Below are 16700 nucleotides of genomic sequence, written 5' to 3' on the forward strand. Positions count from 1 at the left end.
GGCGGTGGCACACTGGATGAATGTGCAAGGACCCAGGTTCGAGCTCCCAGTTCCCACCTGCAGGGAGAAAGTTTCAGAGTGGTGAAGCAGGGCTGCAAGTGTCTCTCTCCCTCTCTATCACCCCCCTCTCAATTTCTGTGTCTCTACCTAATAAATAAATAAAGGTAATAAAAAATAAAAGAAAGAAAGGAAGGAAGAAAGCAAGAAAGGAGGAAAGAAGATGGGAAAATAGTCACCAGGAGAGGTGGATTCAGAGTGTGGCACTGAGCCCCCAGAGTAACCCTAGTGGCAATTAAAAATAAAAAGGATACAAGCGACAGCTGAAAACAATAGTCCGTGGACCCCACATTCCCTGGGGTTTCATTCTTGCAAGGACTCATTGCTGATGGGGGCTGGGAAGTAGCAGTGCCGCTGGCTTAGTCCCTGCCCGCCCACCCCACCTCCTACTCACCATCAGCAGGGCTGAGGCCCCGGGTCGCTGAGATTGTGGGGAGCGTGGGGCTGCTGTGCATGGCTCGGAGGTAATGCTCCACGTGGGGGCTCATGTAGGGGTGGGGGGCATTGAACGGGGACTCCCCGGGACCAGCAGGGTGTGGGGACAGCCGGATCAGCGAGATGTCGGAGATGACAGGACTGCCGCTCAGAGTGGGAGGCCTGCAGAGATAAGGAAGGGATGATGTGTGAGAGCCGGGCAGGAAACCCAGAGAAGAACAGGGTCAGACAGGCAACTTGCACTTTCCTAGTGTCCAAGTCTACTGACCTTGCTCACCCTCGGTTTAGAGTGAGAATGCCCTCCCTGTGCAGGCTCAAGACCCTCACTGGGCAACCCAAATTCGAATCCTAGCCCTTATCACCTCGGCTACTCTGAACAAGTAATTTAACTACTTTTTAAAAAATTATTTATTTATTATAGGATAGAAACAGAGAGGAGGGGATAGAGAGATAGTGCGATACCTTCAGCCCTGTTTTACCCCTCATGAAGCTGTCCCCCTGCAGGTGGAGACCTGGGGCTTGAACCTGGGTCCTTGTGCATGGTAGTATGTGTGTGCACTTAACCAGGTGTGCTACCAACTGGCCCCCTGTAATTTAACTTCTTTAAGCCTCAGTTTCATTTTCTCTAAAAGGGGTATAACATGGGGCCAGGCAGCAGCACACCTGGTTGAGTACACATGTTACAATGCACAAGGACCCGGGTTCAAGCCCCCAGGCCCTTCACCTTCGGGGGGGAGGGAAGCTTCATGAGTGGTGAAGCAGGTCTGCAGGTGTGTCTGTCTCTATTCCTCTCTCTCTTCTCCTTCCCTCTTGATATCTGGCTGCCTCTATCCAATAAATATAGACAATAAAAACAATAAATAAACTAACAAAAATAAAATGTGTAACAGGAGCTGGGGAAAGAGTGGAGGGCATGCAGTCCTGCGTTCAGTCCCCAGCACCACATCAAATGGTGCTCTGCTGTATGCAACACCAGTTTCTCTTCTCGGGATGTCCTGAAGAAGAAAGTCTCAGGATGTATGGCAGGTGGACCAGTGGACAGGATTTTTGCTGGCAAAAGTCAGAAGTGTCACTGAAGCCATCAAAATCTTCACAGGTGAGAAAGGGCGCTGTTAGAATTGTTATGTCAGAGGGAGAATGCTTTGTTCCTGGGCTGGAGCAAAGTAGAGGTAGTCACAACCCTCAGTGGTACACTGACACTGTGCTTCCAAGGCAGCTTGCGCCAGGCTCAATAGGTGACATCCAGATGCCTTCACACCTGGGCTGCACAACTCCCCAGAGGCTGCTCAGCCTGCCTGCATGAAGGTACTTTACAACCCTATTTTCTAGCTCTTGCAGAAGTGATTGCCAACCCAACGCACCTGCCGGGACACTTGCACGTGGCTGCTCGTGCCCATGACCAATCCATGGCTCACGTGCTTCCCTGAACCCACATCTTGTTGGGCAACTGCTTCCTCCCCTCTCTACACCCAGGTCAGGAGACTCCTTGCCAATGTCTTTCCTTCCTTTCCCAGGCTTTTGTGCTTCCTACTATTTCCAGGGAACCTGCAGTCTTAGGTTGGTGGGCTCATCTCCCACACGACCAGGTTCTGACTGGGGGGATGGCAGGCTTAAGGCAGCCCAGCATGCTGGCACCTGCCAGGAACTGCCATCCCACAGGGACTCAGAAGTAGTTCCAGAATCAGCTCTGGTTACAAACCCACATGCCCAGCACCGGGCGTGACAGAAAGAAGCCGACACAACCATAAAGAGCTACGCGGAGGCCTCTTTCAGGAAGCCTCCTCAGATGTCATCTTTGCATAGCACCTCTTAGTTGTGCTCATACTTGTCTATATATATGTGTGTGTGTGTATATATGTATGTATGTATCTGTATGTATTTTTTTCCTCCAGTTGCTGGGGCTCAGTGCCAGCACTACAAACCCACTGCTCCTGGTGGCCATTTTCTCCCTCCCCCATTATTTAATTGGATAGAATAGAGAGAAATTGAGAGAGGAGGGGGAGGTAGAGAAGAAGAAAGAAGGTGAGACACCTGCAGACCTGCTTCACTGCTTGTGAAGCATCCCCACTTCAGATGGGGAGCAGGGGCTCTAACCTGGGTCCTAGTGCATTTAACTAGGTGCATCACCACCACCACCCCGTCTGTACACGCCTATTTTACAGTTCAGAACACACCCAGAAAGGCCAGCTCCCTGGCCCAAGATCACTCGCAGAGCAGAGAGTGGAGCCAAGGCTATTTCAGGGCGCCTGGGCCTGAATGTGTGTTGTGCTAGTCCCTCAGCAGAGAAGGGAACACTGATGACTGCAGCTCTTTGTGATCAGGACTTAAGCAGGGAAAAGGAAGCACCTGAGCACAGAACAGAACAGCTTTCTCTCCACTTGATTTCAGCTCCCCTGTTTTTCTTCCTCCCTCCCTCCCTCCCTCCCTCCCTTCCTCTCTCTCTCTCCCTTCCTTCCTTCCTTCCTTCCTTCCTTCCTTCCTTCCTTCCTTCCTTCCTCCCTTCCTTTGTAATTCAATATTGATTTGCAAAATTACATGTCAACAGGGGTATAATTCCATATCATTCCCACCACAAGGTCTGAATCCCAAGTCCCGCCAATGCAAACCACCTTTGTTCTCCCAAGGTTGCAGACATGGGTTAACTGTCATCTCTACATCTTTCTGTCTGCATTTGCACATAATTACCCATTTTTTCTTCCAGGTCCAGTCCTCTCTTCCCCCTCAAAGCCACATATAACCCTATTACTACATCCAAATATCTCCCCCCTTTTTGTCCTCTCTCTCTGGGACCTAATGGAACTGGAGTTGAGAGCCCTCTTCCCCTCTTCTCCCATCACTTCTCCCCTGCTGGGCTCGTGCGTGGGGGGGCTCTCGGGTACAGGCCTTCTGACGTGCCCGCTCTGTCACACGCCAGAAACGTCAAGAAAGACACACTCATCTTTCAATGGGAGGTTCTGCCATGCTCAACCACATCCTCACAATTCCCTACACTCCCCCACTGTGAATATGGATGAGTTGTTTTGGGGGTGCAGAAGGTAGGAATTCTGGCTTCTATAATTGCATCTCCACTGGATTTGGGTGTTAGCAGATCGATCCATACCCTCAGTCTGTTTCTATCTTTCCCTAGTTCCCCTGTTTTTCTTTATCCCTACTCCTACATGGTCACCACACCATTCAACCCAGCTCTTAGTAAGGGGGGGACTTGCACCTTTCTGTGTGTAAACAGCTGATAAAGACCCCAAGGTATATAGCCTTTCAGCCACCAAGTTGCAGACTCTATCATGATGATTCCATCCTGACTTCCTGGGCAGATGACCTCACCAATGTGTCCTGGAACCCCACCTCTCCAGAGATCTGCCCCACTGGCAAAGATAGAAACAGGCTGGGGGTATGGATCAACCTGCCAATGCCCATGTCCAGCAGAGAAGCAGTTACAGAAGCCATAACTCCTATCTTCTGTACACTAAAAAGAATTTTGGTCCATATCCCCAATGGGGAAGAAATGATAGGGGGAAGATGACGAGACAGCTATGAACTCCAACTCCACCAGGACCCAGAGAGAGAGGAGGAAAAAGGGAGGAACATTTGGATGTAGTAATAGGTGTATGTGTAACTTAGAAAGGAAGAGAATATGGGACTATGGAAAACAAGTGGATATATATATATGTATATATATATTTATATATACAGATGGTTGTAGAAATAATAGTTGACCCATATCTGTAACCTTGGGAGAACTGCTGTAGCTTCCAATGGAGGAATTGGGGACCCAGAACTCTGGTGGTGGGATCAGCGTGGAATTGTACCCCTGTTATATTGTAATTTTGTAAATCAACATTAAATCACTAATAAATTTTTTTTAAAAAAGGATCCCAGGGTACAAAGGTTTTAAGGAGATCATTTTGACAGACCAAAGTCAACAGAATTAATCTCAAGTGGTCAATGACACATCTATTAATTCATTTGAGAGACCAGGTGACATCTCCCTGGCCATGCTAACACTGCCAGCCTACAAGACAGTGTCTTGAAGGGTCAGAGCTTCCTCGTTGGGTATTTGTTCCATTCTAGAGCCCATCAGAGGGTCTCCATGCAGACTGTGAACAGCCAGTGCTGGTGAGTTACAGGTCCTGGCCAGGAAAAGCATCTGCTAGGGAAATCTGAGCTTCCACTTCAGTCCCAAAAGCCCCAGTCATGATCTTCCTCCCCTTCATTTCTGTGCCTTTAGCTGAGGGAGCCTACTGCTACTCTCAGATGTGGTCCCTTCAGGCCTTGAATTCTTTACAGCTGGGCAGAAATTCAAGGACAAATTCAAGGCAAATCCAGCTGTGGGAGCTCAGTTTTCAAGACCATCACAGTCCTGTACACTGTAGATACCCAAATACCTACACTCGCTGGTTTTTCTGTACAGCACTGAGTTTGAAGATGACTGGGAGGCACTGAGCACTGTGGACCACCCACCCCCTACCCTGATCCAGTTCTGAGATCATCTAAGTCTGGTCCTACCAGCTGTTTCATCCTACAAGCATTCCCATCCCTAAGAAAACTGTCCTACAAATTTGCTCCATGCCCAGGGATTTGTAGGGAGCTCACAGCCTGAGTGGAGGAGGAGAAAGATCTGGAAATCCATGAAGAAGTTTGACAAAGACTCCAGCTGAGGGACAAGTTCCCTCGGTCTGCCTATAAGCGTGAAGGAAGGCTTCTCAGAGGAGGTGACACTTGGGCTTGGTTCTGAAGGATAAAGAGGAGTTTACGGGGAGGTAAAATGGAAAGTAACAAAGCAGCATATGCAAAGAAAGCCTAGAGTGGAAGGGTGTGTGTGTGCGTGTGTGTGTGTGTGTGTGTGTGTGTGTGTGTGTGAGTGTGTATGAGAGAAAGGGGGAGGGGGAAGGGAAGGGGGAGGAGAAGAGGAGTGGAAGAGGGAAAGGCAGAGAGAGGAGAAAGAGAATGAGAGATAGAGGGAGAAAGAGAGAGAAATAAAGAGGGAGAGAGAGAGAGAGAGAGAGAAGGAGAGAAACACACACACAGAAAAGGTTGTGTGTGGGTGGGGGCCACAGCACACAAAATGGTTTAGGCTGGATCTGTAGATGATCCATGGGGCACGTGACTCCAGCCCAACTGATCAGAGTGAATGAGTGGGTAAGTGAACGAATAAATGAATGAATAGAGCAAAAGTGTGCCCAGTGAAGAGCACCAGATGGAAATGCCAGGACCCCGGGGTAAGTGCCACTGCTGGGGAACGTCTTCCTCTCTGTGTGCTTCTGTCTGACTGGCTCCCTTTCTCTGAATGAGTCAGCCCAGAGCAGTGAAACTTCATTCATTTAAGGTCCTAGTGATACCAAAACAATCAAGTAAACAACCTAAATCCAAAAACAAAGGACATAGCAATGGTGATCAAGGTAAAGGAGTTGAGGTGCCAATGCTATGGGCTACTTTAGAGTCTCCTGAAGGACAACACAAGCATCCCTGTCAAAAAGACAGTAGAGAGCTGGTCTGCAAGAGGAGACAGCACATCTCTGGCCACAGAGCTTAGAAGGATATCGCCGTTTATGGGCCATTTGGAATATAACTAAAATAGGCTGACTAGCTATCTTCAAAATGGAGACCCCAAATCTTCATCTGCAACATTCCAGCCTTTAGGTTCATGATAAGTCAACAATTTGTTTGGCTTTATATGTAACTCTTTTTTAGCCACCAGGTTCCAGATGCTAACATGATGCCAACCAGACTTCCCTGGGCAGACAACCCCACCAATGTGTCCTGGAGCTCTGCTTCCCCAGAGCCCTGCCCCACTAGGGAAAGACAGAGACAGGCTGGGAGTATGGACCAACCCGCCAGTGCCCATGTTCAGCAGGGAAGCAATTACAGAAGCCAGACCTTCCACCTTCTGCACCTCATAATGACCCTGGGTCCATACTTCCAGAGGAATAAAGAATAGGAAAGCTATCAGGGGAGGAGATGGGATATGGAGTTCTGTTGGTGGGAACTCTGTGGAGTTGTACCTGTCTTATCCTATGGTTTTTGTCAGTGTTTCCATTTTACAAATATATATATATATATATATATATATATATATATATATTTTTTTAAAGAGGATGTTGCCACAAGCCAAGGAATGCGTGTGGCCTCCAGAAGCCAGAAGAGAAGAGAGTCTCCCCTGGCACCTGTAGGGGACCACAGATCTTCCCACATGCCAGTTTTGCTCCAGCAGTCCTGATTGTGGACTCCTGATCTACCGAAAATGACCGGAAAAAAAAGCTGCTGTTGTTTTAGCCACTGACTTCGTGGGACCTTTTTTCTTCTAGGAGTGACTGCAGCACTCAGTGGGGAGATGCTTCCAAGGGAGGACGAGAGAGGGAAAGCCACCACAGCACCAAAGCTTCCTCCAGTGTGGTGGGGATCCAGATGGAGCCTGGGCCATGTGCACCATCCAGGTGAGCTATCTTGCTTGCTGGGCCAAGGCTGTCAGCTCTTAGAGAGCAGGACCTGTGTGTTCTTCCTCAGACTTGCAGACTTTCTGCAGGTGCTGGGAGGGTGCGCGTGCTGCGTTCCAGCCCTGTGCTCTCAGGGCTCTGGAGCGTGCCTTCCAGCTGGCTGCCTGGATCACACAATCACTGGTTCTGCACGGCTGAGCTCCTTCCCAGCACACAGCCCCAACAAGCCAGCCCTACCTGCCCCAGGGATCCTTGCTCACACGCACAGGGCCTACTTTTGGGCTGAGAGGCTGCCACCCACCAGGATCACAGGCCTATGGGTGGGGTCTGTGGAGTCAGAGTCAGGGAGACCCTGAACCCTCTGTGGGTGTCCAGCTGTGCAGAGCCAACAGCCACTTTCTCAGAAACAATGTCCAGGTGCCCTCAACACCAGTGGTCTGCTAGAAGGGAAGTGGGTCTTCCACAGTCTGTCTTGTGGCTCTGAACTTTCTCCTCCCTAGACCCGAGGCTTCCCAGTACCAGGCCCCCACAGGCAGATAAGCAGGGGTGTGCCTGGCCTCAGCAGGAGGTCCCTGGCACCCACTACCCTCATCTCCCAGAGATAGAACCAGAGTTCCCTCAAGCTTCTCTGCTGGGGTCTAACCTCTTCCCCAAGAGTTTGGGGTTTTTTTACTTTCTTTGTGTGTGAAAGTGTGTATTAGCAAGCTTTCTGGTATGTCTTCATACATTAATTAATCAGTACTTTTTTATTTAAGGAGATTTCTTTCTTTTTTTTTTTTTTTTTTTTTTTTGGTCAGAGCACTTCTCAGCTCTGGCTTATGGTGGTGCTGGGAATTGAACCTGAGACCTCGAGCCTCAGGCATGGAAAACTTTTGCATGACCATTATGCCACCTCCTTCTATACCATTTATTTATTTAGATGGAGATAGAGCAGGCAGAGAATGAGAGAAACCACAGACAGCACTGAGGCTTCCATCAAAGTGATGGGGGCTAAGCTCAAACTTGGGTCACATACATGGCAAAGCAGGGCACTGTCCAGTGAGTTATCTTGCCAGCCCCATACATTAATCAAACAAACAAACAAACAAAACAAAACAAAACACTTGGTGTAATGCACCAAAGTAAAGGACTCTGGGGTAGTGAGGAGTGTTCAGGTCCTGGAACAAGATGGCGGAGGAGGACCTAGGTGGGGAGTAATATGTGGAAAACTGAGAAATGTTAAATGTGTCCCAACTACTGTATTTTAATGTTGACTGTAAACCACTGATTCCACCCAATAAAGAAAAAATTTCTCCACACATCAAGTCCATTTTAAGATCTACTAAAGGGATTTCTGACCAAAAAGACGTATACAGTGAATTCCAGAGCCCAATTTATCTTGCGAGCACTTCTGAGCATCAAGACAGCAGTCTGTCCAGCACTCCAAGAAAAAGACTCAGCTCAGTTGAGAGCTGAGCTAGTGTCACTCCATCCTTTGACTTACATTTGTTTTTCCTTTTTAAACCAGAGCACTGTCCAGTTTTGGTTGGTGGTGGTGCTGGCGGTTGAGACTGGAACCTCAGAGCCTCAGGCCTGAAAGTCTTTTGTATAATCATAATGCTACAGCCCCAGTATTTATTCATGGATGTGTCTGGGTCCCTAGCATCCTCTGTCAATCAGTATTTACTGTGCATGAGCCTTTGATGGGAACCGGAGGTCTGAGGAAGACGCAAACAGGACCCCATGCATGTGAGGGCTTCACCAGGCATCATGGACCTCGACATTCCTAGGGCTCTCGGTCAAGGGTATGTCTGAGTGCTTGGGAGGCTGTGGTGAAGACAAGCTTTTAGGGTGATTCGGACAGGTGGGGTGTCCCAGATCTAGTTATTAGCCCAGGGAATTACAGTCCGCCAAGTTTATAGTTTATGTCAGTTTCTTGAAGAAATAAACACACTGAGGCCGCTGGGCTCAGGAGAGTGAGGGAAAGAGTTCACCTAGTCTGCTGTAGCGGTCTGAGAAGGCTTCCTGCAGGAGGTAATCCATAAACTGAGCCTAGAGATTTAAAGGGGGAAAGAAAAGTCTGATGCTCTGATACAGATAGACACACAGCTGAACAAACGGCAGGTCATTTTGAGCAACCAGTAGCTGAAGGTCTGATCAGAGATTGGGGGGGGGGGAGGAGCGGGGGGAGAAAAGGTGGAGAAAAGCCATAAAGTAACCTTAACATTGGAGTTACATTACAACCAAAATCTCTCCTCTGCTTGACGTGGTATCGAGGAAGTGACAAGATCCAGCACAGACTGGGAAAGATGATTTGAAACCCCTGCCACTAACATAGCAACATCTTTAGTATATAAAATGCCTCCTACAAATCAATAAGAAAAAAATATATCCATCTCACCAGTGTGGCTTGAACCCTCACCTCTCCAGAGCCCCTACCTCACTAGGGAAAGGTATAAACAGACTGGGGGTCTGGATCCACCTGCAACATCCATGTCCAGTGGAGAAGCAATTACAGAAGCCTGACCTTCCACCTTCTGCACCCCATAAAGAATTTGGGTCCAGGGGACCAGGTGGTAGCACAGTGGATTAAGTGCACATGGCACAAAGCGCAAAGACTGGCGTAAGGATCCTGGTTCGAGCCCTCAGCATCCCACCTGCAGGGGGGGTCTCTTCACAAGCGGTGAAACAGGCCTGCGGGTGTCTATCTTTCTCTCCCCTCTCTATTTCTCTCTGTCCTATCCAACAACAATAACAGCAATAAGAACAACAATAATAACTACACTTCTTCTAGCGTTTGCCCTTCTTCCGTAGCCAGTCAACAGCGTCAGGTTGAAAGCTGTCAGGAGCTGCTTGTTGCTGGCTTTGAAAGTGACTGGGATCCATGTGGATTCAGTCAGCTAGGAAGGATCGTCAGTTTCCCCACTACACTAATGATAAGCAACAAAAGGGGAAAAACAGCCTCCAGGAGCAGTGGATTTGTAGTGCAGGCACCAAGCCCCAGCAATAACTCTGGAGGGGGAAAAATAACAAAAGTAAATAAATAAATAAATAAATATAAAGAATTAGAAAAAAAGAATTTGGGTCCATACTCCCAGAGGGATAAAGAATAGGCAAACTTCCAATGGAGGGATGGGACACAGAACTCTAGGGGTGGGAACTGTGTGGAATTGTACCCCTGTTACCTTACAATCTTGTTGACCATTATTAAATCACTAATAAAAATAATAAAAGAAAAGTATATCCATAGGAAAATGGGTCAAATAGAAAAAGCTGAAGAGGCAGTTCACAGGCAGGAAACCTCACTCACCAATCAGCACATGAAAGGAAGACCAGCTTCTTTAGCAACAAAGGAAACAGAAAATCAGAATCACATTCTGAGCCCCAGTGGCATGTGGATGATGTCACTCTGGTATAGAGGATGTGAAGTAAGAGGAGCCCTTAAGCCCTGCTGGCAGTGCGAGGGTGGGTGAAACCACCAGCCAGAGAGGCCGGTAACATCTGAGAGCACAAAAGCCCTGAACATCCTGTGACTCAGCGATTTCAGACTCACTTATCCTGAAGAGCCAGCCTTCCATGGGGACTGGGCGGCAGCATAAGAGCATTGGCTGCCATCACATTCATGTTCACATTCACAACTGCGTGAGGTACAGACGAGTCCCAGATGCCTGTCCACACAGAAAGCATCAGAGCAGCCAGAAGGAAGGGACAGCTCCACGTGTTAATGAGGGAATCCTGGAAGATAACGTGGAGTGTGCAAAGTGTGCAAAAAAGATTATCTTTATGTAAAGAAAGTCAAACTAAATGCATTGCTGGGGTCTGGGGGCGTCAGACATAAAGCAGAACTGGTGAGCTGTCAGAAGATGATGACCAGAGGTCCCAAAGGACTAGGTCAGGGCAGGGGACGGGCAGGCTGGACCTCAACAGGGCCGGCTCAGCTCTGGTCTCTAGGTGGGAGCAGGGCATGAGTATGTGTGTCAGCAGTGCTCTTTGCATCTTAGTTATGCTCCTGGTATGCTTTTGGCATCTTCAATATTGAATAAGACTGATTTTTTTTCCCCCAAAAGGATAGCCAGGTGGAAGTTGGATTCTGGTAAGAACTGAAGGAGGAGAAAAGGCTTCTGGGGCAGAGAAGCTGGTCATGGAGAATGAGTGTCGGTGTCTAGAAAGTGTTTGAGGGCTAGGTGAGTGTTCCCTGGCCTCCCAGTGGGCTCCCCTTGGCCACTCCATCTGGTACTGTCTCTGAACCCAACACACATCTGCACACATGTGCTGCCCACTTCCCGGCAGACCTCGCCAAATGCCCGAGTGTGGCTGTCACTCCCTTTGCAGAGCCATGAGAAAGAAATCACTGCTTTCTGATGACAAAGAGCAGATTTCTGACTAAGTAAACACTGATGTCTCCGTAGGGAAATTAGGTTATAAAACCGAGTCAGCAAAGGAGACCATACAGCTGGGCTTGGTTAAGATCTGGCCACACAGTCCACAGGGCTTAACTCCATCGTCCTGTCCTTTATCACATCCTCCTCCCAACTCCCCTCCCCCCAGGAACACAAGGAGAAAGGTGATCTGCGCTTTCAAACACAAAACCCAGAAAGCTTATGTAGGAAGCATCATGGGCCTTTTCCCTCTTGAAGCGGTTGGTGGCTTGTGTGTGGTGGGAGGAGGCCCTGACTTTGGGAATTTGATCCATGTGCTGGTGAGGGGGGTGGGGGGATGGCAGAGAGTGTGATCCAAAGAGGGACCCCACTTCCCTCTTCAAGTGAGCACAGTTGAGCTAGGGCTTTCAGAAAAGCAGGGCTGTCTGGGACCTGCCACAGCACAGGATAGACTGATGGTCTGGAATGAGTCACATTGTCTTGGGGCCTGGGGAAGCATTGGGGAGGGGGGAGGAGGGGTCTCATAGGACTCCTAGGAGTTAGGGTTGGGGCATGGAGGGCTGGCTCTTACAGGCAGAGCCCTCTACAGAGAAACTACTCCTCCTCTGACCCAGAGGCCCAGGTGGTGTGTGGAATCTCTTCCCTTGGATGCCTGTCAGAGCCAGACAGACCTGGGATAGTCTGGATCAATCAATGTCTGAGCTGCTACAGTCCACTGTCAAGTTTCTAGATTCATTTGTTTGTGCTTTGCAAAAGAGCCTTCGTGCTGGTGTCAGCGCCTGTCTTGATCCTGAGGCCCCTTGTTGGAAAGGGATCGAAGGCAGTGGAAGCCCTGTGAGGCAGGCAGGCCCCGCTGAAGCCTCCTACTGATGTAAGCTTCCCAGGTCTGGGATCCCAGTGCCTGGGGGCCCCTGCCTCCCTGTCCACCACAGCACCTCATGCTGGCCCTACTTTTCCCTCTCTCCTTCTCAACTGTATTCACATCATTGAGTCCACGGCTGGTGGTCACAGCCACTGGGTGAGTGCAGACAAGTGAGCAAGTTCTAGGAGCTGCTCCTGCTAGGCTGGGCTACAGCTCACCTCCTTCCAGTTCGCTCGGGCACCACCGGTCAGGCTTACATTAAAAAATGCAGCTTCTGGAAGGAGAGGATGAAGGGAGGGATCCTACAACTGATGGGACAGCAACAGAACTTGGGGGTGGATGCTGTCATGCGTTCCCACAATAAATGCATGACTGTAAGACACCAGGAAAAGGGACAGCATAATGGTTATGCAAAGAGACTTTCATGCCTGAGGCTCTAAAAGTCCCAGGTTCAATCCCCCCACTCTACCATAAGCCAGAGCTGAGCAGTGCACTGGTAAGAGAATGGGAGGGAGAGAGGGAGAGAGGGAGAGAGGGAGAGAGGGAGAGAGGAGGGAGAGAGAGAGAGAGAGAGAGAGAGAGAGGAAGAGGTGCTTAAATTAACTTTTTGTTTTGGGGCCCAGTGGTGGCACATATGTTACAATGTACGAGGACACAGGTTCAAGCCCCCAGTCCCACCTGTAAGGGAAAAAGCTTTGCAAGTGATGAAGAAGTGCTACAGGTGTCTATTTGTCTCTCTCCCTCTCTACCATCCCCTTTCCACTCCATTTCTGGCTCCATTTCTACCCAATAAATAAAAAAAGATAATTAAAAAAAAAGGTTTGTGGCAATGAGGGGCCTGGCAGTGGCACACCTGGTAGAGCACACACATCATCATTCACAAAAGACCAAAGTTCAAGCCTCTGGTCTCCATCGGCAGAGGAGAAGCTTCATGAATGCTGAAGTGGTGCTAAAGGTATCTGTCTCTGCCTGTTTTTCCCCTCCCCCTCAACGCCTCTCTGTCTCTATTGAAAAGAAATAAATTACTTAAAAAAGAAGATTGTTGGGCACGACCCCAAAGTGGCAGCACTTGGGACAGGTAAACTCAGCAATAATGAATGAGGCTGAAGAAATGAATTTACCCTGGGCATGGGCATCAGCTTCTCCCCAGAATGCACAACCTGGACACGAGCCATGGGTGAGAACCCCACGCTTCACCACAAAGGCTGATTCACCACCACCAGAATTCACCTGACATTTCCACTGTCGGTGTCTCTCTTGTGTGGATGACTGTTCTGCTCCCAAGCTGGCCAGGAAAGATAATACACTGGTGCCCCAAGATCTGCAGCAAGGACCCCTTCCTCTCTGAGGACAATCGCAGCATAGCAGAGAACTCAAGTTAGGAGAGGGTCAGGTTTCTCTTTTCTTTTCTTTCTTTTTTTTTGGTATCATCTTTGTCTATTGGATAGAGACAGTCAAAAATGGAGAGGGAAGGGGATGATAGAGAGGGAGAGAGACAGACACCTGCAGCCCTGCTTCACCACTTGTAAAGCTTTCCCCTTACAGGAGGGGACTGAAGGCTTGAAGCCGGATCCTTGCACACTGTAACATGTGGGCTTAACCAAGTATGCTCTGGGGCCCCCAGGGTCAGATTTTCATGTTGCTGCTGAGTGATCTGGGGAAGCTCTGAAATTCTGGACATGCCCAGCTTTCTCATCTCAGAGTTGGGGGAGGAGGGCTGTCACCCACAGAGTACCCAGCACCCAGCAGAATCCCCGAATGACAGCTGATCTACTTTCAGAGTCAACACCGAAGTGAAAAGTGCAAATAATGGCCCAGGGCTCAGTACATGTCAGGAGCAGTGGTGTGTGCCTCACACACTGTCACCTGGGACAGCCAGTCCATGGTGGTAAAGAACAGAAGGGATGGGAGTCGGGCGGTAGCACAGCAGGTTAAGTGCATGTGGCGCAAAGCACAAGGACCAGTGTAAGGATCCCAGTTCAAGCCCCCGGCTCCCCACCTGCAGGGGAGTCGCTTCACAAGCAGTGAAGCAGGTCTGCAGGTGTCTATCTCTCTCTCCCCCTCTCTGTCTTCACCTCTCTCCATTTTTCTCTGTCCTATCCAATAACGACGACATCAACAAAGAACAGAAGGGGCACAGACAGGACTTGAACCCTGGCCCACCCATTCTGCCCAAGGCCTTGTGTTACACAACACAAAATGCTCAAGCTGATGGTGAAGGAGAGAGGCTCCCTCCTTGCACCGAGGACTGCGCATCAGCAGCCTGTCCCACGTTACTTGGCTTGTGGGCCGTGCACAAGCTGCCTCTCTCCTTGGGCCCCTCCTGCCTTCTCTGGTCACATGGTCCCCTCCACAGCCCAGAGTCAGGCGGCTCCTCTCTTGCGAGGGGGCTGGTGCTCAGCAGAGATCAAAGAGCAGGCCGTCTTATCACATACGATCCTCATCAAACTTTTATGGGCAGGATTCCATTATAAATGAGCGGTGTGTCCCGCTCAACAGAGTGTGCTCTTGGCCTTGGGAATCCTGCGCCTGTGGAGAGGGGAGAGGAGTCTTCAGCAGATGGGACGGGCAGAGAGCAGGGGAGGCCCTTGGAGGTCAGGATCCCTGTGTTTCTTCCTAGGAAAGTAGCTGGGGGGGGCAGTCAGTCTGTCTGGGCCTTGGTCCCCCACCTAGCAAGTGGCAGTGACAATGCTACCTTCCTTGTAAGGTGTTGGTGAGGGTACAGTGGTATATGCAAACAGATCATACCTCAGCTAGCCTGACTGCAGCCTTGGGCAGCCCAGAAATGGTGTCCAAGGGGCCCTCCTGTCACTGTGAGTCCAGGCCTCACTATGAGCTCACTCAGTCCTCAGGGGGCCTCACAGAAGCATGAGCTCCTTTATTTACTTATTTATTTTTGTTATCTTTATTTATTTATTGGATAGAGACAGTCAGAAACTGGGAGGAAGAGGGAGAGAGACACCTGCAGCCCTGCTTCACTACTTGCGAAGCTTTCCCCCTACAGGTGGGGACTAGGGGCTTGAACCTGGGACCTTGCACACTATAATGTGTGCGCTCAGCCTTGTGCACTACCACCCAGACCCGAGCATGAACTGCTTTACAAACTGCTCAGCCCTGGGATTTCTGACTTTAAATTTTATTTATTTATTCATTTTCCCTCCAGGGTTATCTCTGGGCTCAGTGCCAGCACTACAAATCCACTTCTCCTGATGGCCATTTTTCCATTTTATTGGATAGGGCAGAAAGAAATTGAGAGAGGAGGGGAGATAGAGAGGGAGAGTGAAAGAGACACCTGCAGACCTGCTTTACCGCTTATGAAGCATTCCCCCTGGAGGTGGGGGGCTTGAACCCAGATCCTTGCACTGGTCCTTGCACTTAGTGCTATGTGTGCTTACTAATCAGTTGTACCACCACCTGGCCCACATTTTTAAAATATATTTTTATGGGAGGGGGGGCACCAAAGCACTGCTCAATTCTGGCTATGGTGGTACCGGGGGTTGAACTTGGGACCCTGGAGCCTCAGCCATGACAGTTTTTGCAGAACCATTATGCTATCTCCCCTGTGCCTTTCTGAGATTTCTATTCCTCTGTACCCAAGGCTTCCCAAGCTGTCAGGGAGGGCAGGTTTGAAGGAGCCCTTCCCAGAGAAAGATGGGTAACCAGGATAGCAGAGGGGAGGAGGAGCAGACCCCCGTGGGACACCCTAGGCCCACCCAGCATCTCAGCCCTATCGCCAGGCAGCAGATGTGCCCAGTGGAGGTTCCCCCCTCAAAGTCTCTGAATGGAAACGTGCATATTTACCCAGGCAGGAGAACATTTTTTTAAAAAATAAAACACAAACAAAGCCTGTCTTCTCTGAACCATGAACCCTGTGAGCTGTGCCAAAAGTCAGGAAGAGAACACCCACACATCTTTCTGCATCTCCCTCCCCAGGGATGGGTGGAGGGCAGTGCTCAGGAGCCAGGATGATGCAGGTGAACTGTGGGCAGGCAAATCATGTGTTTGTCACTTACAGTGAGTCTTCATGGAACACTGACCTTGGAAAAGCAGTACTCAAACACCACCCTTCCCACACCCCTACCCCCCAACGGAAAGTTCCTGAGCTTAGACAGCAGCTGTAAAGAAACCCCCCCCCGGGGGGGCTGGGCGGTGGTGCACCTGGGTGAGCATATTTGTTGCCCTGCTCAAGGATTCAGGTTCAAGTCCCGGGTCCCCACCTGCAGAGGGCAAGTCTCATAAGAGGTGAAGCAGAGCTGCGGGTATCTCTCTCCCTCATTTCATTTTATTGTATTTTTTATTACTTTTATTTATGGGATAGAGAGAGCCAGAAATCGAGAGGGTAGGGGGAGCTAGAGAGGGTGAGAGAAATAGAGACACTTGTAGCACTGCTTCACCACTTGCAAAACTTTCCCCCTGCAGGTGGAGACAAGGGGCTTGAACCTGGATCCTTGTGCATTGTAGTATGTGCATTCAGCCAGGTGCACTACCCGGCCCCCTCTCTTCCTCTCTCATCTCAATTTCTCTGTTTCTATCCAATAAATAAAAATATATTAAAAA

At 49.6% G+C, this 16700-nt stretch overlaps 1 protein-coding gene across 9 annotated transcripts in view; it reads right to left on the bottom strand.

Moving 5' to 3' along the window:
• Positions 1-16700, bottom strand: part of GLI2 (GLI family zinc finger 2) — a 256007-nt gene that overhangs the window by 45276 nt on the left and 194031 nt on the right. For all 9 annotated transcript variants that reach the window (XM_060177971.1, XM_060177974.1, XM_060177975.1 and 6 more), the window contains one exon: positions 452-654. In XM_060177971.1, coding sequence (XP_060033954.1) covers positions 452-654 — 203 coding nt within the window. The remainder of the gene's footprint in view (positions 1-451; positions 655-16700) is intronic.

Source organism: Erinaceus europaeus, chromosome 18 (genome assembly GCF_950295315.1).
Source record: "Erinaceus europaeus chromosome 18, mEriEur2.1, whole genome shotgun sequence".
In the NCBI taxonomy this organism is placed as follows: Eukaryota; Metazoa; Chordata; class Mammalia; order Eulipotyphla; family Erinaceidae; genus Erinaceus; species Erinaceus europaeus.